Source organism: Dipodomys merriami, unplaced genomic scaffold, assembly GCF_024711535.1.
Source record: "Dipodomys merriami isolate MVZ:Mamm:240054 unplaced genomic scaffold, mDipMer1.0.p SCAF_6, whole genome shotgun sequence".
In the NCBI taxonomy this organism is placed as follows: domain Eukaryota; kingdom Metazoa; phylum Chordata; class Mammalia; order Rodentia; family Heteromyidae; genus Dipodomys; species Dipodomys merriami.
The window spans coordinates 57,690,563-57,716,979 of NW_027206179.1; the positions used below are offsets into that span (position 1 = coordinate 57,690,563).

At 37.5% G+C, this 26,417-nt stretch overlaps 1 protein-coding gene across 4 annotated transcripts in view; it reads right to left on the reverse strand.

Annotated features, from left to right (window-relative positions):
• Positions 1-26,417, reverse strand: part of LOC138814098 (uncharacterized) — a 95,088-nt gene that overhangs the window by 41,688 nt on the left and 26,983 nt on the right. For 3 of the 4 annotated variants that reach the window (XM_070002958.1, XM_070002956.1, XM_070002959.1), the window contains 8 exons: positions 26,218-26,274; positions 22,489-22,545; positions 13,534-13,578; positions 8,258-8,296; positions 6,231-6,272; positions 4,397-4,441; positions 2,059-2,112; positions 374-409 (listed from right to left, as the gene is read on the reverse strand). In XM_070002958.1, the coding sequence (XP_069859059.1) occupies positions 374-409; positions 2,059-2,112; positions 4,397-4,441; positions 6,231-6,272; positions 8,258-8,296; positions 13,534-13,578; positions 22,489-22,545; positions 26,218-26,274 (375 nt within the window). The remainder of the gene's footprint in view (positions 1-373; positions 410-2,058; positions 2,113-4,396; positions 4,442-6,230; positions 6,273-8,257; positions 8,297-13,533; positions 13,579-22,488; positions 22,546-26,217; positions 26,275-26,417) is intronic. The other variant, XM_070002957.1, reaches the window with a different exon arrangement.

A 26,417-nucleotide genomic window follows, 5' to 3' on the forward strand; every position in this document is an offset into this window, starting at 1 on the left:
TGTCTTGTAAATGAGATTAATTGCAGGTTCCACTTTCCACATAGCTGGCATTAAAAGCATGGATGACAAGAACCACCTTCCTGATAGATAGGTCCTTAATTTTACTAGTGATACTGTTGTTTGAACACAAGGTCTTTCATGTTCTTACATACTATATATCTATATCACACATACTACCAGTCCTTGTTTGCTAGTATTGTTTGTGTCCAAGTATTTAGTTCAGGGCATAAGTATGTAAATATGTATGCATCTGTACATATATATGTATACAAACATATATATTTATACATAGGTATGTATATAATTGGCATAAATTTCTACATGTACACTTTTCTATCCATATATATATATAACGGGTGTATATGTAACTCACCTCTCACGACCCTTACAAATTTCGTATGGACATGGCCTATAGGGAAAAAAAAATACATACAAGTCAGATATCACAGGACTTCCTAGAATTCACATTCTGGTACAGATTATTCTGCAGATCATACACTAGTGTAGTTTTATTTAAGTTTTACATATATCTGTTTCTCTTCTCACCCTTTATTTGGAACAAGGATAGCACTAAAGTTTCAGGTCATTAAAGAGGCATACTTGTTCATAAAATACTGACAATAACATGAACCACTTTTTCATAGAAATGAGTGTTATTGATTGGTAATGGACATATTTAGTCTGGGAGAATATAAAACTACTGTGTTTGCTACTAAACAAAAGCAGAGTGTGTTTCCCATAAGTGCACAAATCTCTTCTACCCTATCTAAGTTCCTTATTGGCCAGTCCTTGTGCCCTCTTCTTATGTCCAGCATAATAAATACCTATCTGTCCTAATGCATGGTCAGGCTGAGGTAGGGTCTTGTATAGTGTCAGAGCTAGACAGAATGACTTCACATAGTGACAGACTACTTTATTAGAAGGGACACCTCTATGAGCTAGATCTTTTATGCACACGGTTCCGTTGTTCATTATCCTCTGTTTTTCTTTTTCTTTCTTGCAAACATGATTCCTCCTTTGATCCAATCCACCAGAGACTCAAAAGTAGCAAACCTGATATTTGCTAAAGGAATACATTACCAAAATGACCAACATAGTGGAAGCATACTTCTCATGACCTATTTCTTTCTTATCATCATTGATGTTATGCTAACAGAAAATTATCCACAAATGTCTCGTGAACACTTAGGACACCTTGTTAAAGAAAATAAGGGACTTTGGGGCTGGGAAGGTGGCTCAGTGGTAGAGCGCTTGCCTTGCATGCTTGAGGCCCTGGCTTCAATTCCTCAGCACCACATAAGCAAAAGGAAAAAAGCCGAAAGTGGTGCTGTGGCTCAAGTGGTGGAGTGCTAGCCTTGAGCTGAAGAGCTGAGGGACAGCGCCCAGGCCCAGAGTTCAGGTCCCACTACCAGACTCCCCCCCCCAAAAAGAAAGAAAATAAGGGACTCTTTTTTCAGGGTGATTTCACACATCTTAACCCCTTTTTCCTTTCACTCCTAGTCTGAGTTGGGTTTTTAAAATTTGTTTCTTGTCTTTTCTTTTTCCTTCCATTCTCTCCTTTTCTTTCTTTTTTTATTTTCTTCTTTCTCTTTCCTTCCTTCCTTCCTTCCTTCCTTCCTTCCTTCCTTCCTTCCTTCCTTTTCTTCCTTCCATCTTGGCTTCTTACTTCCTTCACTCCCTACTTACTTCCTTATATCATTCTGTTTTGGGGGACAGCAATTGCTCTGGTTTGAATATAGATCCCTTATCTACTAGCCAGTTGCTCTAACACAGCATCACAGCTTTATTTTTGGTGCTAATCTAGGGAGTTTTTGATAAGGATTCCTGTTTGGATCAGTTCTAACACTAGATTAACATCTTCCTAAGATGTTTCCTAGTAGGTGAGATCTCAGGCCTGCAACACTCTTTTTTGTTCAATTATTTTAACATCTCTATGTCTGTGTTATGTGTATGTATGTTTCATCTCATACTGTCATATGTTTCATCTCTGACTGTCAAGAGACATGTATGTGTTGAGTATATAAACATTTTTAATGGTCATATTGGTTTTGCACTCACTCATCAGTTAGTATTCCAAGGAGAGGTACCGGTAAAACTTCAGAAAGATCCACGCTAAGAGAAAATATATAGTTAGGCATGTCACAAAGTCTTAGCACATATTTTTAATCAAAGAACTAGCGACTCTAGACATGAACAGGTTGGGTTGTAGATACTCATGTTCATATTTCCATCTGTACATAGTTCATCATTTATTTACAACTGAATCTTTAGAAGATAATAATATATCCCAATGCCTGTGAAATTAGTAAACATTTCACCTTTTGAATAGTTCTCTCTAGTATTACCATAGACTGGCATGGGGAATTTATTTCACATTTCACTACAGGTTTTACATATGAGAACTCCACAGATATTAGCAATTCTAAGGTCAGTCTTTCATTTACTTTCATTTCAAGTGCTTTTTACTGGAGTCACATTGGGTGAATCCATAGACCAGATAGGAAAAAGAGACAGGATTTAATCTGTAACTGTAGAGACAGCCATAAATCCATAAAGTTGAATGTGAAGAAACAAAGGACACATTAAAAAAACAAATAACATACAACTTGAGAAATATGTATTTAGTGAACAATAAGAGCCCTAACTCTATCTTAGTTACAGATTGTCTAATAGATTAAACTAAAAAACCCTTGACCCAATGATACACTTCCTACTAGACATGTATTTTACCAGTAAAGTCTTAGAAAGACTGAAATTAAAGCAATAGGACTGCTTTACATTTCCTGAAAACATAAACCAGCAGCAATCATAAGTCACAGTATTTATACAAGAAAAAACAGCCTCTGTCACAAAAAATCCCCTATATAATAATACAAAGAAAGACAGGACATTATTCAAAAAGTGTCAGTAGAAAATAATAACTTTAAATATACAGTCACTCATTGAAAGACAATGCTACTATATAAAAACCAACATCATTCAATGTAAAAGTACATATCAACTCAAACACAATAAAAGTTGGCAGCATCAGTACCCACTGTTGCCAAAAAAAGGATTTTCAGACAACAAATCAATCACAAAACATCATAGTATATTGAAAACCAAATTGACAAAAGATACTTAAAATATTTCATCTAAAGGGATGGGTTCAATCAAGTTGCATTGAATTCATTGAATGACTGCATTGAATGGATTGCAATTCCTTCATCTTTCTTCTGGAGTATTCTCCAGACTGTCCTTATTTGAAAAATCATTTTTCAATAAAGTACTAAAAGTTGAAATTATTTTCTATATCTTATTCACTAATGAAATGAAAGTAGAAGGGCTGGGAATGTGGCTTAGTGGAGAGTGCTTGCCTAGCATGCAAGAGGCCCTGGGTTCAATTCCTCAGTAGCACATAAACAGAAAAAACTGGAAGTGGTGCTGTGGCTCAAGTGGTAAAGTGCTAGCCTTGAGCAAAGGAAGCTCAGAGACCATGCTCAGGCTCTGAGTTCAAGCCCCAGAAAAGTAGAAAACAAATACATTAAAAAATTTATAAGCACACATAATTTACATAATATTCATTTGAACTTCCAAAGGACTGATGAAATCATGAAGAAAATACAAACTTTCTCAGACTAATGAAAATGAAAACATATTATTGTAAACACACTTCCATGTGGATCTTAAAGCAATACAAGCTGGTCTCAAAGTAATAATAGTCATGGCCTGAACAGGATATGCAAGAAGAATGGAGAGGGATATTACTATATAGAGATGTGTTTCTGAGAAGAAAGAATGACTCCTTCAAGAGCAAAGAAGAGTATCTATGCTAGAAAAAAATGAATTCAAAATTTTCTAAGTGCCATATGAAAATACTATTGAATAGTCTGGCAGAAACCAATTATAAATAAAATCACAGAAATGCCAATTATGTAAACTGATCACCTCAGTGTATTAAGTGTGTCAAACTCTTATACTACACACTATACAAATGGGTACCTACTACATGTCAATTCAAAAGATAAACATCTATTAAAGCTAAACTAGAAATGCCTAACATTTATGTAGTACAATGGTACAATACTGGGACCACAGGCCACAAGGATAGCATAAAGAAACACAATGACATTCTGTACTACAATTCATCTCTCCATCAACTTCTCAAATTCATCACCTTTTTCAGTGTGTTGTTGTATGAGCCAGATTTCATATGTATGTATTGTAAGTGTATGTTCACGCATACACACACACACACACACACACACACACACACACACACACACACACACACACACACACACACACACACACACACACACACACACACACACACATATACATACACACTGGTATTTAAGATAACCATCCATCCATTTCACTGCATGTCTATTTTATGGACTCATTTATCTCTTACCTTTTGTTCAGTGCTGACAACTCAAATGCCCATTCAGATGATGTCCTATGGGATTTAAAAAGAATATAGACTCAGATATCACATGATTGCTACACTTCACATCTGGTTCTACTTACTCTGCTACTTATATACTCTAATGGAAGTTCATCCCCATGGTTATCAGCTTTTTGAAATTTTACTACTTTTCAAGAGGTTAGTTTTTATTCATTAGCACATATTATTCAGGAAATAGTTCAATCCAAGCTTTCTGTTCTATATTTCACAAATATATTAAATAAAAATGTCACATTGCTATGGTTTTAGTTTCTTCCAGTTCAACTCAACTGCCTAGGTAAAAATGCCTTCTACTCTAGGCAATTCTCTGCTGCACAAGTCAATGCACACTCTTAAGTTTATGATCCTAAAAGTTTGTCTTGCTTTAACACAAAATAAAAATTATATGTCTCTGTGAACAAAGTGTGCAGGATTTCAGTTGAAAACTAACTACCCATATGGAAAAGCTCTATGCTCCTCTTGGCTCCTCCTCCTCTAGGCTCCAAACAGGATCACCTTCTTTGGTCCAATCCATAAGAGATTCACAAATAGAAAACCTGGTAATTTCTAAAGGATTGCCTGATATTAGGAGTAACAAAACCACTGATTAAAAACAGATTAATTGGGCTGGGAAGGTGGCTCAGTGGTAGAGCGCTTGCCTTGCATGCATGAGGCCCTGGGTTCGATTCTCCAGCACCACATAAGCAAAAAGGAAAAAAGCCAGAAGTGGTGCTGTGGCTCAAGTGGTGGAGTGCTAGCCTTGAGCTGAAGAGCTGAGGGACAGTGCCCAGGCCTAGAGTTCAGGCCCACAACTGGACCCAAAAAACAAACAAACAAACAAACAAAAAACCCAGATTACTTTAATGACCTTTCCCTTTCTGACTCCATTTGATCAAAATATAGAGATCATCCACAATCTCTCAGTGAAACCTTTCAAAGACACACTGAAATTCCAAGTTTCTCTAGGAGACAACTTTACAAATTGCAATCTTGTTTCACCATTTTTTCATTACTTGATACTATAGTTGGATGACAGTGTGTCCAGCCTGCTTACAAGACATGGGCTCAACCCCCGATTTATGGTCCTTTTGTGCTTTGCCTGTGTTTTCAGATAGAGTCTCCTTTAAGGCCTGGAAGTGACCTCAGACCATATTCTGATTCCTATGCTGCTAGAAGGGGTGGAGGGCAATACAACACTAAGCTCAAACGACAGATCCATTGTTTCAGATGAGGGTCTCAGTAACTGTTTACAATATGGCTTGTAAATGAGATTACTCCCAATTTCCAATTCCCACCCAGCTGGCATTAAAGGCATGTGCGACAAGCAAACCCTTCCTGAAAGACATGTCCTTAATATTTTTTAACTCTGGGCCCAGGCACTGTCCCTGAGCTTTTGTGCTCAAAGCTAGTGCTCTATCACTTGGAGCCACAGTGCCACTACTGGTTTTCTGGTGGTTACTTGGTGATAAGGGTTTCACAGACTTTCCTGCCCAAGCTAGCTTTGAACCATCATCCTTAGATCTCACCTCCTGAGAGCTAGGATTACAGGTATGAGCCACTGGCTTCTGGTTGACATGTCCTTAATTTTACTAGTGGTACTGCTGTTTGAACACAGGGTCTTTCATGTTCTGACACACACTGCATTACACATACCACCAGTCCTTGCTTGTGATTTCTGTTTATGTCCAAGTATTCAGTTCCAGTCATATATTTATGAATACACATGTCCATATATACACACATAAACTTCTATATGTACACTTGTCTATCCATACACTTTATGGGTTTATTTGTATCTTACCTTCTGCCTTCAGGAAATGAATGCAATTCATAAGTAGATATACTATAGGAATTAAAAAGAATATGGTCAGTTATCACCTGACTTCCTAGAATTCACATTCTGATTTAAATTACTCTACAGGTCATACACCAGTGGACTTCAATTTTTTAAACCTATATTTTCCATTCTTTTCTCATCCTTTATTTGGAGCCTAAAATATCAGATCATTAAATAAATGTGCTTGGTCATAAAATACTGATAATAAACATGAACAAATTCTGAGAGTGAGTGGGTTTCCAGTTCACTGAGTTGGAAGAGATTCCTCTTCCAAGTACAAGATTCTCTCCAAAGGAGAAGAGAACCACATTACTCAGTGAGCCACAAAGTATTTGGGCTTCAACTCAGGGAAATGAATGTTGGTCAAACAATCATGTTCTTCATCACAGAAAATCAAATCCATCAAGTTTTCAAAATCATTGTTGATAGCAGAGTACAAGTAACTACAGACTTACTCACTGATCTCTAAGATGATTACAGTGTCCTCCACTCATGTGGTGGGAAATCATCAGAGGGACTGTTGAAGCAAGGAGCCTTTCATGTGCTCCCACTCATCAGTGCATTTATATTCTCCAGTAAATCAGTTATTCTGAAACTTGTGAACCACCTTCCCATAGAAGTGTTACTGAATGGGAATGGACATATTTGGAATGGGAAAATATTAACCTACTGAACATTTTGTTCCCTGTTTGCTACTAAAAAAAGTAGAGTGTTAGCTTTTGATTTTTCCCCTGTGTGTTCTAAATTCAATCCCTCCTACCTATATAAGTTCCTGATTCTCCAGTCATTATGCCTGCTTCTTAGGTCCAGCATCATAAATGTCTATCTTGCTCTAACACAGGGTCAGGCCTAAAGTAAGGTCTCTTTTAGGTATGTTACAGACTTGGGATGAGAACAAGCCTTGTAAAATGTCAGAGCTAGAGATAATAATATTTTGGACACTAGCTTCACACAGTGACAGGATTCTACATTAAAAGGGACACGTGCATGAGCTAGATCTTTTATGCACAGGGTTCTGTTGCTCACCATTATCTATTTCTCTTACTTTTTCATTTCTGTAAACAGGATTCTCTCCTTTGGCCCAATCCACTGAAGACTCAAAAGTAGGAAACTTGATATTTTCTAAAGGAATATGTTACTAAAATGACCAACACAGAAGAAGTATATGGGCTGGGAATGTGGCTTAGTGGTAAGAGTGCTTGCCTAGCATGCATGAAGCCCTAGGTTCCATTCATTAGTACCACATAAACAGAATAGGCTGGAATGTGCTGTGGCTCAAGTGGTAGAGTGCTATCCTTGAGCAAAAGAAGCTCAGGGACAGTGCTCAGACCTTGAGTTCAAGCCCTAGGACAAGCAAAACAAAACCAAAAAGAAGTATACGTCTCATGACCTATTGCTTTCTTATCCTCATTGATCTAATGATAATAAAGTCATCCACAAATCTCTCAGTGAAAGAATCTATACTCTTTGTCAGAGTGTGTATAATGTCCAGAGATTCTTGATGAACACTTCACACATCTCAACCTCCTTTTTCCTTTTGCTCCTAGTTTTTAAGTTCCTTTCTTTTCTCTTCCTTCTTTCCTTCCAATTATTCATTCTTTCTTTCTTTTCCTTCCATTTTCCTTCTTTCTTTCCTACTGTCCTTTCTTTCCTGTTTTCCTTCTTTCTCTCTTTGGAGGCAGGGTGACTGTGGTCCCTTGTCTACTAGCCAGGTATGCTACAACAGCATCATTTCATCATTCTTAGGCACTGCTCAAGCAATGTTTTTCATAGGGTTTCCTTTTGGGGTCTGGTCTGGCAGCAGATCCCAATCTTTCCATGTTTTCTAATTCCTGAGATCTCAGACATGCACAACTATGGCTTTTGTTTTAGATACCTATATATGTATATTATGTGTGTATGTCTGTGTTTCAATTCATTCTATTTGACTCTCTAGAATCATGGATGTGTGTGCATGTGTATTCAGTTGGCATATTGGTTTTGTTACTCACTTTTCACTTTCAATATGAGAAACTTCAGAAGGTTTCACACTAAGAAAAAATATATAGCAGATATAACACACATTTTACCACATTTATAGCTATAGCTAATGCTTCTAGACATGAACTGGTTGGGCTTAAGCTACTCATGTTCATATTTGCATCTATTCTTAGTTCATATTTTAATAAAACTGTATATCTTTATAAGAAAACACATTTTCTACAGCCCGTGAAATCAGTAAACATTTCACACTTAGAATAGTTCTCTAGTGTTAACATTAGTGTCCAATTACCATTGGACATTGACTTCAAATGCCACTACATGTTGTACACATGAGAATTTCACAGACATTATCAATTCTAAAGTCATTCCATCATTTACTTTCATTCATCAAATGTTTTCACTGCCAATCACATAGGGTAAGTCTATAGACAGCTAAGCAAAAGAGAAGAGACTCACTCATCAATACAGACAACCATAAAACCATAAAGATGAACAAAAAGGGAACAAAGGACACATGAAAAAAGATACAACAATGTAAGGAATATGTCTTCACTGAACAATAAGACCCCCAACTCCTATTCAGATGCAGATTGAAAAATAAGTTAAGTTTAAAAACCAATAATATACTTCCTACTAGACACATTTCACTAGTGAAGGCTTAAAGATCTGAAACTGAAGTAATGGAAGACTACTTTCTCTGCAAATGTAAACCAAACACAATCATGAGTAATCATGCTATATGAGAAAGAAATAGATTGTTTAGCCAAAAAAAACTAGATAATGATACAAAGAAAGATAGCACATTATCCAAAATATCGTCAATTGGAAATAGTAACTGTCCTGCACTCACTGCAGGAAAATACTACTATAAAACTAACAACATTCATTATAAAAGGAAACATAGCCTCAAACAGCATAAAAGTTGGCAGCAGCTCTTCCTGTAAGCGCCCAGAGGTGACCTGTGAAAATTGCTTGCTACTCTCTAGACCCAGAAAACCCCACAAAATCATGCAAGCCAAGAGGTTCCAATCTTCATGTTCACTTTAAGAGAAACAGCACTTTAGAGAAACAGCACAGGCCATCAAGGGTATGCATATCTGAAAAGAGACTAAGTATCTGACAGATGTCACGTTAAAGAAGCGTGTGCCATTCCGGCATTACAATGGTGGAGTTGGCAGGTGTGCTCAGGCCAAACAGTGAGGCTGGAACAGGGTCAGTGGCCCAAAAAGAGTGCTGAATTTCTGCTGCAAATGCTTAAGAATTCAGAGAGTAATGCAGAACTGAAGGGTTTAGATGTAGACTCCCTGGTCATTGAACACATCCAGGTGAACAAAGCACCTAAGATGCGCCACCGAACTTATGGAGCCCATGGTAGGATTAACCCATCCATGAGCTCCCCCTGCCACATTGAGATGATCCTTACTGAGAAGGAGCAAATTGTTCCTAAACCAGAGGAGGAGGTTGCACAGAAGAAAAATGTATCCCAGAGGAAACTGAAGAAACAAAAACTTATGGCATGGGAATAAATTTAGCATAAAATAAACTCAAATAAATCGAAAAAAAAGTTGGCAGCATCAAAATCCACTGATAACAAGGAAGGATCACTCAGACAATAAATCAATCACAACATATTACAGTATACTGTAAGCCAAATTGGTCTAAGAGACTACAAAACATTCCATTTACACAGAAATGGAGACAAAAGGTGATCAAATGCAACAGTAATATTCACTAGACATTATGTTGAAAATGAATTATAACACCTGTGGGTGGAGACAGGAGGGAAAACCTGGGAGAGAGGAAAAGAAGGGGTAACATTTCCCAGAATGAAATGTCCTCATTACCTGATCTATGAAGCTCTAACTCCTTTGTAGAACTCCCTTATAATAACAATTTTTAACAAAACATTTCACATAAATGGATGACATTGATCAAGATGCATTGTATTCATGAATGTGTTGGCTGAATGCTAACTACTTTGTACAGCTCTAACAAATGCCCCTTGTTTTTCTGGAGCAATCTCCAGGACAGATGGTACTTTATCCAACAAACCATTTTCCAACATACTTTTAAAAACTGAAATTATTCTCTACATCTTATTTGCTAATGAACTAAAAGTAGAAAATAACAACTTAAGGAATTATATAAACGCACACAAGGTACATGATAGGCACTTGAACTACCAAAGGACTGATGGAAGAAATCATGAAGGAAATACAAACTTTCTCAAACTGATGAAAATAAAACACATACTATCACAAACACTGTCCCTTCTACATATGGAAGCTATAAGCTGATCACAAAGAAATACAAGATAAAATAGCAGTCTCTGCATGACCAGGATGAGTGCGAATGAAGAAGGATGTCATCCATACATTTTTGAGCAGAAGGAATAACTCCTTCAACAGCAAAGAATGATATCAAAGCTAGAAATCATGAATTAAAACTTTCAAAATGTCAAGTGAAAATGATATTGAAGCTCTGGCAGAAACCAATGACATATAACTAAGATGGTAGAAATGCCAATGATGTAATCCGATCATCACAGTGTACTTATGTCTAACTCTTACCCTATACACTATATGCATGTTCACCTGCTACTTGTCAGTTAAAAGGGTATTTTTAAAAGCTTGACCAGGTCAACAGTGTGTAACATGTTACACACTTATACAAATTGGTACAAAGTTTACACCACATTCTTCAATGAGAGCATGCAGAAACACAATGACATTCTGTATTGCAATTGTCTGCACCATAAGCTTTCCACATTTATCTGCACTTTTCTATGTGTTTCTATATGTTCAAGATTTCATATATTTGTATTATAATAAAGGTATTTTATATACATATATACCTATTATAAATGTAGATTCAGGATATCTACCAATCCATCTATCTCACTGTGTATCTATTTTATGGGTTCATTTATCGCCCACCTTCTCTTTGAAGTTCCCACCTCAAATACTGTTAACAATCCAGGTACAAGAGTATTTGACTGCTAGTCTATACACTCTTGTTCTAATTACTTTGAAGCTTATATATGGCTCATGGAATTTCATTCCAGTGTAAATCAGTTTTTTTTTAAACTTTGTTATTTTTCAGTAGAGGTTGATCCAAAGAAACAGTTTTAATTTAAGCTTTTGGTTCTTGAATCCACAAATACATAACAGCAGAGTGTTCAAATCTTTGATCTGGGTTAAAAAAAATCCCTTCTATTCTTGGTAGTTCCCTGCTGTATTAATCCCTGCACACACTTTTTACATTTAGCATCCTAAGAGTCTGACTCACTTTAACATAAAATAGAGGAACTATAAGCCAGAGGTAGCGAACCTCAAAAAAAACACTGCAGGGTTTCAAATAAGAACCATTCACTCATGTGGCAGAGCTCTATATTAATACAGATTTGGGGATCAGCTTCACATAGTGACAGAGCCTGGGATAACCAAGGACACATGCATCATTTCTGCTATGCAATGCTCAGGTTGTACTACTCCGTATCTGACACTTCTTCCTCTGTGATCCCAACAGGATCCCCTCTCCTTTGGCTCAATCCATTAGAGACTCTTAAATAGAAATTTTGGTATTTCCTAAGAGATTGTCTGATGTTAAGAGTAAAAAAAAAGACTGACTACAATAGCTTACTGCTAATGATCTTTCCCTTTCTGACTCCACTTGAGATATAGAAATCACCTGCAGAACTCACGGTGGAAACATCTAAATAGACATACTGTAATCTCAAGGTCCTTCAAAGGATAACTTTACAAATTCAATCTTCTTTCATTAGGTAGTACTGAAGCTGGATGACAGGGCATTCTCTCTGATGGCTAGGCAAGGGCTTGAGCACCTGAGCTATATGGCCTGAGTCCTTTTGTGCTATAGCACACACACACACAAAAGGTCTTCCTTTTATTCCTGGAAGTGACTTCACAACATATATGATTACCTATGTCCCTGGTGAGGAATTGGAGAAGTACAGATGTGGGCTCCAAAGATTAAGCAAATTGTTATTGAGATCCTCACTTGAACCTACCTTTCCATACAAATGAGTGGTATGGATTGGAAATGGACATATTTGGTCTAGGAAAATATCAAAACTACTGAACATTTATGTTCCATGTTTGCTATTAAACTAAGCTTTTTGTGTCTTCTCCATAAGTGCAATCAGTATGTGTTTTGATTACAAATCCCTTCTACCTTATTTAAGTTCCTTATTCTCCAGACCTTGAGCCTGCTTTTTATGTCCAGCATCATAAATATCTATCTTGCTCTAACATACCATCAGGCCTGAGGTAGGGTCTCTTTTCGGTGTTACAGACTTGAGATGAGTGGCAAAGTTAGGCATAAGGACATTGAACACCAGCTTCACACAGTAATAGGATTCTGCATTATAAGGGACACATGCATGAGCTTGATCTTTTATGCACAGGGTTCTGCTGCTCACCATCCTCTATTTCTCTTACTTTCTCATTTCTGTAAACAGGATCCTCTCCTTTGGCCCGATCCAGTGTAGACTCAAATGTAGAAAATGTGATCTTTTCCTCTAAGTACCGTGTGCTAACTGATTGTACCACTGGAGCTCCAAAACCTGATCTTTTCTAAAGGAATACGTTACTATAATGACCAATGTAGAAGAAACGTACTTCCCCTGACCTGTTTCTTTCTTATCCTCATTGATCTAATGACAATATATCTATCTGTGAAAACATTTAGGTACACAGTCAAAGATATGTGTAATGTCAAGGGATTATTTCATAAATCTCAACCTTTCTCTCCTTTTGCTCCTAGTCTGAGTTCTTTTGTTTATATATTTATTTCTTCTTCCTTCCCCTTGTTTTATTCCTTCCTTCTTTCTTATCCTTCCTTCCTTTCATTCACATTATTCTTTTTCTACTTCTTTTCTTTTTTCTTTCCTTCTTTTTTCCTCCTCCTCCCCTCCTCTCTTCCTTCCTTCTTTGCCTTCTTTCTGTTTTGTGACAGGGTTACTCTGCTTTGATTATAGCATCCATGTTTAGTAGCAGGGTATGCTACCACAACAACATGACCTCATTTTTGGTGATGCTCTAGGAATGTTTTGCCCAGGGTAATTTTCTACTATCTGAAATCTCAGACTTGCACAACTCTTAATTTTTTTTAGGTAAGTATGTCTCTGTTGAGTGTACATCTGTATTTCAACTCACATTCTATCTGACTCTAGAAACATACATATCAAGCATGTGTCTGTAAACATATATACATATAAGAACATATATGTATGTTCACTTGTCATATTGGTTTTCATACTCACGATTGACTTGAGGTTCCAACATGAGGAACTTCAGAAGCGTTCACACTAAGAGAAAACATATAATCAGACATTACACACAGCTTTAGCACACATCTAAGGTCAATGAACTAGACATTAGACATGAACACATTGGGCTTTAGCTACTCATGTTCACATTTGTATCTGTACTTAGTTAATCATTTATTACAATTGCATCTTTAAATGACAATAACACATATTCTAATGCCTGTGAAGTTAGTCAACATTTCACACTTGGAATAGTTCTCTGGTACTACCACAGACATTACACTGGGCACTGATTTCCCATTGGACTACATCAACAGGTTGTACATATGAGAACTCCATGTTACCAATTCTACATCGGTACATTCTACAACTTTTACATTCATTCCTCTACTGTTTTTACTGCCTAGTCACATGGGGTAAGTCTACAGACCAAATAGGAAAAAGGGAAGAGATTCAATCCTAATCGATACAACCACAAAACAATAAAGATGAACAAGAAAGGAACAAAGGACACATAAAAAAAAAACACGAAAAAAGAGGAAAATGTGAGGAATGTGTCTTTATTGAGCAATCAGATGCTGAACCTTATGATGATACAAACTCTTTAATGGGTTTGAATTAAAAAGTTTGACACAATGATACACTTCTTACTAGACATTTCACCTGAGAAAACTGAGAAAGACTGAAATTGAAGCGATGGAAGAATATTTTCTCTACAACCTGAATCAAATCATCGTGCTATACAAGAAAAAAAAAAGATTCTGTAACACAAAACTAGAAAATGATACAAAGAAAGATAGAATATTATCAAAGACCTGTCAATTTGAAATAATATTTGTAAATATACAGGCACTTCACTGCAGGACAATACTACTCCATAAAGACAACAACACTCAGTGTAAATGGAAATATCAGCACAATAAAAGTTGGCACTTTCACTACCTACAGGTATCAAGGAAGGATCATTCCCTTAGTCAATAACCAACACATCACAGTATTCTGTAAGCTAAATCTGTCTAATAGACATTTAAGGGTTGGGAGATGAAGATGGCAGAGGAGAGTCTGGGGGCTAAGTAAGCTCTCCCATAGAAACCCATATTAGTATTCCAGTGGAAAATCGAAAGCTAGAGAGACACACCAAGTATGTTATCATAGTACAGAGTTTGGCAAGCTAGGAAAAACTCAGGCAGCTTACTTAAGGAGACAGATTGGAGCAACCCCAGTTCCATGCCACAGCACAGGTGGCGGCTGCCACTGGCTGCTATATTCAACACAGAGAGCCCGGAACAAAGGCGCCAGAGTGGATGCTACTCACCACCAGCAAGAACCGACAAGGAGTGGAAATTTTCATTTGGCTGACTGTGGATGTGGACTATAACATTAAGACATCCTCATTACTTCTCTCAGAGCAGCAGCAGGAAAGTTGCCCCTCCCCTACCACAGGAGAAAAACTCCATCTTTGATACTGACACAGACCCAGGCAGAGCAGCTAGCTTGATTTGGCCTGTGTGGGACAGACTCTCCTTAGTGTGTAAACAGAGCCAGAGGCTACTTACCCAACTGCTGCACAGGAAGCAACTACAGCCCTTGAGCAATTGAAAACTTGGTACACTAAATCCTGAGATTGGCCCCAGGCTCAGCTGAGTCTATCTGGAGCTAGCCCATCAGAGTAAAGCTGATAGGCCACAGCCCAACCTACAACCCAGCACTCCTCACAGCAACTAGAAGCTAGAGTAAACAGCCACCTCGCTTTTTAGTGATACTTAAAGTAGATCACCGCCCCACTGAACTAGCCTGGGAGGAGGGACATAAACTCCCTGTGAGGCAGAGCTTCCTTCAGCCTGCTCAAACAGTCTGAGTTAAGAAACCAAGCAAGCCACAAGAAAACAAAACACAAGCAAACCAGAGACTCCAGCACCAAGAGACTGGCTATGGACACAGGGGAGACACAAGAACCGTCCCTGTCTTTCCCCCATTTTTTTTGGGAAGAATTTTGTTCTAAACTGTTGTCTATTTTTCTCATTTTTAATTTAGGTTTGTTTTTTGTTTTTGCTGTTGTTTCTTTTTAAAAATATTCTCTTTATACTCTTTTCCCTTTTGGTCCTTTTAGGTTTTTGTTTTTGTTGTTGTTTTGCATTACTTATTTGCTGTTCTGTTCATCCCCAGATAGGTACCTGTCTTTGATTATTAGACCTTATCCTTCACTGTGTGCATACTTAATTCATATATTGATTACTCAATTTACAAACTCCCAGCTTCAAGTCCATTAATTATAGAATTATTTCTTTATACTTACATAATTTTTTAAGTATTTCATTTTAATTTTTTAATTTTTATCATTTCTTTTTCTTTATCTCTCTTTTCCTTTCCTGCTATCCCTGCCCTTTCTCTGAATCGCACTCTCACTTTGCCTCCATACGTTCCTCCAATCTTATTTTCTCCTCACAATCTCCCTAAACCTATTAATTTCTGGTCTTCTTATGCTTTTTTTTTAAATCCATTGATCCATATCTGTTTCTTGTTGAACTAGATTGTATCTGCACCCATTTTGACTAGATCAAACAATCTGTGTAACTACAGGTTGATGCTTGCCTTAAAATAGTGTTCTTGATCAGAATCAGTTTGGCTACCATACCCAAATGAGCAGAACAAGCAGAAACACAAGAAAAATGGCAAGTTCAGGTATTTCAATTCGCACTCATGACAAGCAGACAACAGAGCAATCAATGAATAACCCAGAGGAGAGTTCTCATAATGCTCTACAAACAATTCTGATAAACATGCTGAAACATGCTGAAAGCCTGCAAAGGTCTCACTGTGAGCATGATAAGGAAATGCATGAGCATGATGAGGCAAACCAAAGATTGATACAGGAATATCGTGAGCGTGATGAGGCTAATTTAAGATTAATAGAGGAATTGCATGAGTGGGATGAGAATAGACAAAGAATAATTGAGGCATTCATGGAATCCACAAACAGAGAGCTGGGGCAACCTAGGGAGGCCACAAAAGGATGCTGAATGAAGCCCAGCAGAAGGAAAGAGTCCATAACCAATCAACTAAGGGATTTGAGAAAAAACACTGAAAACCAAATTAAGGAAATAAGGAAGTCCACACAAGACCTAAAACAAAGCTTCAACAAAGAATTTGAAGCTATCAAATCTGACCAATTAAAAGAAATAAAAAACAAAGTAGAGCCAGGTGTCAGTGGCTCACGCCTAGAGCTACTCAGGAGGCTGAGATCTGAAGATCATGGTTCAAATCTAGCCCAGGCAGGAAAGTCTGTGAGACTCTTATCTCCAATAAACCACTAGAAAACCAGAAGTGGTGTTGTGGCTCAAGCGGAAGAGTGCTCACCTTGAGCTGAAGAGCTGAGAGACAGGGCCCAAGCCGAGTTCAAGCCCCATGACCAAAAAAAAAAAAAAAAAAAAAAAGTAGAAAGTCTTGACAGTAGGTTAAACCATGAAGAAGATCAAATCTCTGGGATTGAAGACAGCCTAGATATTATATATAACAGACAACTATTCAAGACAAATCCAACAAATATGATGGATCTATTCAACATTTAGAAGACACCATCACACAGCCTAATTTGAGGATAATGGGTGTACAGCAGCACCTAGAGGCAGAAGTTAATGGTCTAGGAAATTTGTTTAACAGGATCCTAGCAGAGAACTTCCCAAACATGAAAAAAGATGGGCTATTCAGATACAAGAAGCTTTTAGAACCCCAAATAGACCAGACCAGAACAGGACATCCCACAGTCACATTGTAATCACACAGGATCAATTCAGACCAAAGAAAGGATCCTTAAAGCTGTCAAGGAGAAAAGATCAATCACTTATAACGGGAAACCAATTAGAGTCACCTCAGATTTCTCAGCAGAGACAATTAAAGCAAGAAGAGCCTGGAATGATGGATGCCATGCCCTAAAGACAAACAACTGTCAACCAAGAATACGGTATATCCAGGTCAAATAAAAACCTTCCACAACAAAGAAAAAGTTAAACAATATATCGCCACCAAACCAGCCCTACAAAAGATACTTAAAGATGTCCTACACATAGAAAACTAACAAGAGGACGATAAAGTCCAAGAAATAGCCCCAAACAGAGAATCTAAGAAGCATGGGAAGAACCTAATTGGCACAGCCCCAAGAAGGTGGATAACATGGCAGGAACTACCAAACACCTCTCAGTCCTAACTCTCAATATTAATGGACTTAACTCTCCAGTTAAGCAACGTAGACTATCTAGTTGGATTAAAAAGCAAGATCCTTCTATCTGCTGCCTTCAAGAGACGTGCCTTGCCCACAAAAACAAACATATTCTGAAAGTGAAAGGCTGCAATAAAATCTACCAAGCAAACGCCCGCCCCCCTATAAACAGGCGGGAGTTGCAATTCTAATATCAGGCAAAATAGATTTCAAATTAAAATTGGCAAGAAGAGATAAAGAAGTTCATTACATTCTAATTAAGGTATCTGTCCTTCAGGAGGATATTACTATTCTAAATATCTGTTCACCAAATAATGGAGTACCCAAATGTATTTAATAAACACTACTTTCCCTAAAAATCACATATTGATCCAAAGACATCAATTGTTGGGGACTTTAACACATCAATACCCCATCTGGATAGATCAATCCAGTAAAAACTCAACAGAGAAACCTCAGACTTAAACAACTGCATAGATCAACTAGACTTAACAGACATCTACAGAAGATTTTATCCAGCAGCATCAGAATACACATTCTTCTCAGCAACACAAGGAACATTTTCCAAAATAGACATTTTAGGTCACAAAGCAAATTTGTCCAAATACAGAAACATTGAAATTGGTCCTGCATTCTCTCAGACCACAAGGGAATAAAATTAGAATTCAAAACCAAAAGCCACCAAAGAAAATCCTAACAAACAAATCGTTTAACTAGGGATACAGGTGGACCCATTGCAACAATGAGATGTACAAGTCGTTATGTCGAAAAACGAACTTAACAACTTTGGTGGGGGGTGGGGAGAGGGTTGTGTGGGGAGAGAGGAAGAGGATGGGAAGGGTTGAGAAGGGGAAACAAGGAGGCAACAATGCTTGATAAGAAATGTACTCGTTAACTTGCCCATGTAGGTGTAACTCCTCTGTATGGTATTCTCACAATTAAAAAAAAATAGAAAAAAAAAGAAAACCCATCTGACCCATTTGGATTCATAATTCAAAAGTCTATGCATCCACTTCTGATGTTTGACATTGTAAGAGCTTTCATTTCCTTAACACAAGATCAGGAAACTGAAGGCCTGAAGTAGAAGCTCTGAATAGTGTGTTCAAAGTTTGAGTTGATAGCCAGTCTTCATGTGACAGAGTTCTGTATTAGTAAGTGTTTGGGTCACCAGCCTCATATAATGCAGAGCTCCACATAATGATATTATACATGCACACTGTACTGATCCCTATCTGCCATTCTTCCTTTCAGTTCTAAACAGGATTTTCCTCTTTGATCCAGTCCATTAGAGATTTACAAATAAAAAATCTAATTGTTTTCTAAGGGATTGCCTTTTATTATGAGTAACATACCAACTACAAGAAGCATACTACTTCTGATGTAAAGATAGAAATTATCCATAGATCTATCAGTGACAAAACTTAAGACACAGTTTCAAAAATACTGCAATTCTAAAACCTCCCATGAGGTTTTCAAATCCCAATCCTGTTCCTTTCTCTCCTGGTGTCACCCTGCCTACTTCCAATTAAGTGCTCTAGCATCTAAGCTATGGCCCAAGTCCTGTGTGTTTGTGTGTGCTCAAGTTTCCATGTAAGTATGTATATGTACATATGTACCTATAAATGCACACTTCTGTTTATGTATACATATATGTGTGTTAATTAACATAAATGACATAAATGACTTCTTCATTCTACATTCTTATAGAAATTGTTCCGCAGCTTATAAACTGTGAGAACCTTATTCCCATATAAATCAGTTGTTTGGAAGCTTGTATATCCATTTTCCATGCAGAGAATTATTTATAATAGACATATTTGGTATGGTAAAATGTTTACCAACTCAACCTTTCTGTTCAGATGTTTACAACAAATTAAATACAAACATAATTTAAAACTAATTAAAAACAGGCATTTTGTGATTGGGGAGACTGTACTATCAGTATATATCCCTTCTATAATATTTAAGTTTTGGATTTTTTAATCCAAGAACCAATTCCCAAAGTTCACCGTCATATTTTAACACAAGTCCTAGAAACTGCAGGCCTAAGGCAGGGCCTTTGAACAATGTATGCTAGGTTTGAGTTGAGACTCAGCCAGTTTCTAGCAGAAATCAATGTTATATGAGTAAGGTTTTAGAATGACAATTATGCAACCTGATCACCACATTTAATATGCATGTGTCATACTATCACAATACATCCTGTATTTTAACAGGGTATACATTTATCCAAATGGATCAAAAAGATACAGAAGTGCACCCCATGCTACAATGAACATGAAGAAACACTGATAATGATATCTGTACTGCAGTATCACTATAGGAACTTTCCAAATCCAGATCTCCAACTTTCTCTGTGTATTGTGTGTATAAGAATCTCTACATGTATATATATAGATGTATATGCATCAATCTATATGCAGAGAAACATACAGAGATTATATGCACATGGACGTGTGCACTTATGTATGGGTATAAATGTGTGTTTGTATTTTGTACCTGGTTTTAGCATAAATTATTATTTATCCATCCACTGTTATCCATATATATTATGGATTCATTTATTTCTCACCTTTTTTTTTACATTGGAGATGCAAAGATTTCTCTTAACATTTTACTGTTTTAAGAAATACAAATGCCCTAGTCCAAGATAAGGGCATTTATAATAAATTCAACTTTGCTTGTAGGTCACTCTACTGAAATTTCTGACATTCCAATCCCTGTTTCCTTTCCTCACCTTCACCCATCAGACAGAGCTAGTTTGCTGAAGGCTTGCATTTGCAGACACTCAATACTGATGGCCATGTTTGGCTCTGGGTTTGAGGCACTAGCCTCACCTGACTGCAGAGTTCTAGAAAGTAAGTATACATATTGTCTGCCTCAGCTCAAATCACTGCTGCTGAGGGATCTATGGCTTAGTCTACTGCTATCTTCTCTTTGCTAAAATAGAATAGCTGGCTGCAAAAACTCCTGAAGGTAGATTTTGTAAATCTCTACATCCCTTTATTTTCATTGTTTTATGTTCTGTGAAGGTAGGAGGGGTTTGAGTCTGTATATATGAGTATGTTTAAATATGTACTAAACAATAGTATATGCATGTATATAGATTGCTTTTTCATATATATGCATAGATAGGTTTATGTTTTTAAATTAATTTATAAATTACTTTTCTCTGATGGCTCTATCACAGGTGTCTAATATCAGTCTTGGCAAAAGTACCTACAAGTAGATGTCATTCATAAATACAACTTGTGTGGAACCAATAACTACATTTCTTAAATGAGTCAGGTAGTAGTAGATTTTGTTCATGCATCAGTCCTTATTCAAATTTGGCATTTTGTACTAATAATGAGTATTCAAATGGTGGTAACAAACAAATTAGACTTCTGCAAAAAGAAAGTGATTAGTACAGATTTAAACAGCTATCATCTGTATCACAATGTGGAACAAATTTTTTTTTTGGGGTCCGGTTGTGGGGCCTGAACTCTGGGCCTGGGCGCTGTCCCTCAGCTCTTCAGCTCAAGGCTAGCACTCTACCACTTGAGCCACGCGCCACTTCCGGCTTTATTTTTTCTGCTTATGTTATGCTGAGGAATTGAACCCAGGGCCTCAGGCATGCAAGGCAAGCACTCTACCACTGAGCCACCTTTCTCAGCCCTGGAACAAGTTTTTCTAAGTATAATTACACTGTTGAGGGGCTTATCCCCCCCCTACCACTTCAAAGTAGTTCTGGATTAAGCCCCAAGATAACTCCGTAGAACTATGCATATCATGGCTATCTTCCTGTAAATTAGAGGAAGGGGTTGTACACACATGATAATGACTGGGAACTTGTAGAACCAACTTCACTTGGTGCTGAAGACTCTGTTCCCTACCTACTTCTGTATCTGTTCCTTGCTCCAAATAGGGTTCTTTTGTCCCCACAATCAATCTACATATTCTCACACAGGCAAAACAAAATGATCCTTAGGTTCTGCTGGGATTTAAACAGCATGTCAAACACATCAAAGGCATGAAATATTTACCTTATGACATGTTTCTGTTTTATCCAAAGACACCCCCTAAAATATAGAAAGTTTCATTCATATGATATATGAATTTAGGGTGGAACCAGAGTCAAAGCCTTTGCTCCACTGACCATCTCAATGAACCTCAAAAAATCCAAATCTCAGTCTCCACATTCCTCTACTTATCTGTGTATGATCAGTATCAACACAAGAATGGATATTCAAACAGGGCTTCTAGGAAAAATTAATATTTTATACCTGCAAAAGACTCTCATGCAGAAGCTAAGAAAAATATGTATGAAGAAAACATTAACAAATGTTTACTGGCATTTGTTGTGGATTTTAAATTCAAATCACTTCACAGGACTCAACCCTTAAGCACCACCTTATTTGCTGCTTCCCATGTTCCCTCGATTCCTTCTTAACACTAATTGTGGTTTCACGTTCCTACTGGTCAGGTAGTGAACAGGAACAGCTTGCTAAAGCAGAACTCCCATCCAATGTGATGGTTGGCCTTCTAGAGTAGCAGAGTTCTAGAGAATGAAGCATGGACCCAGGATCAATGATCCCCAATAACCTGGCCTCCACAGAACACTGAAAATAACCAAATGTCTTTTGAAGTCCTCTATAATTTTCTCTACTGTTTCAAAAAAATTATACATTCTGTGTATTGTCATCACATGACAAAATAGTTTATCATTCAGCCAACAAAAGAAAACAACTCACCCAGTGGTCATGAAGTTACCAGAACCAATGACTATATCCGGTATGGTATCAGTATCACTGTGAACAAATGAAAAACAAACAGAAAATTAAGTTGCACTATGTATAAGAAACCATACTTTCCTTACTACACATAGTGCTGACTTTAAATGTAACCATGGCTTTGTGAATGCTAGGCAAGTGATAAACCACTTAAGCTACATCTCTAGCTCTTCTGCCCACACCATGACCTCTCTCAAATACTCAAGTTTGAACTCAGATCACCATACTTGCACTAAGTGCTGAATTTAGAGTCATGCTTTTGTCTGTACTGGCTTACTCAATGAACTCCCTATTTGGGTTCAGTATAATCTGGGAACCTGGTTCCTGCATGTTAAGTGCTCAATTTAGACTCAAACTTTTGTCTCTACTTGCTTATTCAATGTTCTCCCTGTTTGTGCTTCCATCATAATCTGGGATGGATGGCATGCTATAGTCTGATATCTATAATCCTATCTACTCAGAGCCTGAGACTGAGGATAATAATTTGAAACCACCAAGAGTAGGAATGCCTATGAGAGTCCATCTCCAATTAACCAGCAAAATGTTGGACTCCAAGAGCAGTTCAAGATTTCCATTAACCAGCAAAATGTTGGACTCAAAGAGTAGTTCAAGAGCAAGAAAGCAAAATAGGCACAAGGCTCGGAGTTTTAGCTGTAACAGACCGGCAGACAGACAGACAGACGCACACACACATATGCAGACACAAGTTAATCATTGTCATTTGGAAGGTACTTTGCTCATAAAAATCTTACTATAGTCAATCAAAACATATACTATTCAATCTCATAGGCTCTTATACAAAGGCTGATAGCTTTCTAACGGTTTTCTTCTGTGCTCACTAAAAAAGCAAGGAGTTTGTTTTCTGACTGGATTCTCATTCCTTCACCTAACTGAAAAAAGAGAGGAATATTGCAGATATAAGATACACTGCCCACCTTTTTTATATAGTTCCCAGAAATTCTGGCTTAATATCTGTGTATCTTTGTATTCATGCATGCATGTATGTATGTTTGTATACACACATATATGCACACACATATACATACCTGTATGCATCTGATTTTTGCTGACATCTTCCAGTCTGAGCTCTATTGGTTCATTTATATCCACATTAAACAATTAAGCAATTATATTATGCAAAATCAAATATGAGGTAAATTCCTACGCTTACTTCTTCACTCGTTAGCTAAAATTCTCCCAAAATTAATAAACTGGTAGGACTTGAAAGTTTTATATACCTAGTTATAAGAAAAGGGGTATTTCTGGTAATCTTGAGAAACGAAACAAAGTATCTAGGGCAAAGTACATGTACACATCTGCAAAAGAAATGCTTCACTGCAGATTTAAGACTATTTCTTTCCTAGGCCAGGTGCTTGTAGCTCAAACATATAATCATAGCTGATTAGGAGGCTGAGAAATGAGGGTCTCAGTTTGAAGTCAGCCCAGGGAGGCAAGGCCCTGAGACTCTGTGTGTGTGTGTGTGTGTGTGTGTGTGTGTGTGTGTGTGTGTGTGTGTGTGTGTGTGTGTGTGTGTGTGTGTGTGTGTGTGTGTGTGTGTGTGTGTGTGTGCGCGCGCGCGCGCGCGCATGCGCGCACAAGGGCTCACACATGCAAGCATGTGCGCTCGTGCACACGCGCGCTCACACACACACACACACACACACACGAGTCCTGGGGTTAGAATCAAGGGCCTGGACATTGTCCCTGAGCTTCTTTTGCTGCAGGCTAGATTTCTACCTCTTGAGCCACAAAGCTTTTTTCTGAATAGTTTATAGGAAACAAGAGACTCCTGTACTTTTCTGCCTGGGCTGACTTAACAATCATAACTCTCAGATCAGAGACTCCTGAGAAGCTATGATTACAGGCATGAGCTACTAGCAACCAGTTCCTAAGACTTTTATTTGCTACAAACTATGCAGAAAACAACAGAAGTAGACCTGTGTCTCCAAGGGTAAGGCACTAGCCTTTGAGTAAAACACACTCAAGGTCCAAACACCAGCTATGAGTTCAAGCCTAAAGACTGGAACAAAATGACAATAATAATAACAATGATAGTAATAGTGATGATGATGATGATGATGATGATGATGATGATGATGATGATGATGATGATGATGATGACGACAATGACAATGCAGAGAATTAGAGGATGAATCCACAGGTTATACAATTATGGACAATCAGCAAGATAGGTAAAAGAGGTATGAAAAGATTATTTTTACAGGCCAGAAAAAGAGCCAATGCCAAAGGCAATTTGACTTAAGACTTCTAACCGCTAGAACTGTGGAATAGCTTGTAAGTGCATGAGCTATTTTGTTTGTGATAATTTGTTACTAAAGTCATCAAACACTTGTACTGTCCATTCAAATGGGGTCTCACACACAGGCTACCTGATAGCTTTCTAGGAGTTTCACTCACTGCTCACTAAAATATCACTAAGGCTATCTTCTGACTGGCTTCTCATTCATTCACAACTTGGAAAAGTGGGAATTTTCCAGACCTAAGCAGTAATGCCCAATCTTTTGAGACATCTCCCAGAAATTCTGGCTTCATGCCTATGTATCTTTATGTACATATATATATATATATATATATATATTTATGTATACATACATATAAGGATTGCATCTCACCTATCACTAATGTCTTCCAAGATTAGATCTCCTGTTTTAGTATCTTCCAGGGTAAAGGATTAAATTATACACAGTCAAATATCAGGCAAATATATTTACATTTTCTTCCAACTTAGCTACAATTTACTTAAAACTAATAAATTGGTAGAAGTTGAAAGTTTTACATATTTAGTTATATACAAAGGAGTATTTGTCTTTCCTGACTAGGACAAGTATATGTGCTCACAGATATAATCCTAACCTCTCAGGTGATTGAGATCTAAGGATCATGATTTTCAACCATACTGGACAGAAAATCCATGAGAGTCAAGTCTCCAACTAGCTACCAAACACACTGGAAGTGGGACTTGTGGGTCAGGGACTAGAGTGCTAGACTTGAGCAAACCACACTCAGGAACATGGCTCAGACCCTAATCTCAAGCCCAATGAATGGCACATTGAAATAAACAATAATTCTATTCTTATAAACATAAGAAAAGTTTAATGTCCTATTGTTCTTGAACTAATTTTAAATTCAGATACTTCACAATAACTCAACCCTCACAATCTAATTTTCTCTAATGTTCTGCTTCCTATGTCTTCTCTATTCCCTCCTTAATAAAGTAATCATGGCAGTCTTTCCTGCCTGTCAGATAGGAACAAAGAACAGAAGGCGAGAAGCAGGACTCCCATCCAATGTGATGGTGGGCCTTTCAGGGTAATTGAGTTCTGGAGAATGAAGAATTGGTCTGAGGTAGATGATTCTCCTATCTACTGAGATCTGCAGAACAGTGGGACTGCCTCTGTGTTTCTGAGAGGAATTCTTACATTCCTCCGATCTTTATGAGTCCCATACATGAGCACTGATTCTCTGATTAAGGATTGTGCCTGCCAGTCCTTGAATTCACAGCAGACCATGACCAAGTCTCTTTTGACCTGCTCTATCATTTTCTATTTATTTGCAAAACTAAATATTATTATACATAGTGTTTTTGGTAGGTCATCGTATATTTTGTCGATTGTCATCATACTCCAAAAAAATGGTTTACCATGTGAATGACAAAAGAAAACAACTCACCCAGTAGTCTTGTTGTTACCAGAAGTGATGACAATTTCCGGTATGGTTTCTATGTCACTGTGAACAAATGGAAAACAAACAAAATTAAATTGCACTATGTATAAGAAACCATACTTATCAAAGTGCTATTGCCAAAAATGTCTGTGCAAACTAAGCAGGTGCTCTTCTGCCCACACCATGATCTCCCTCACATAATGAGG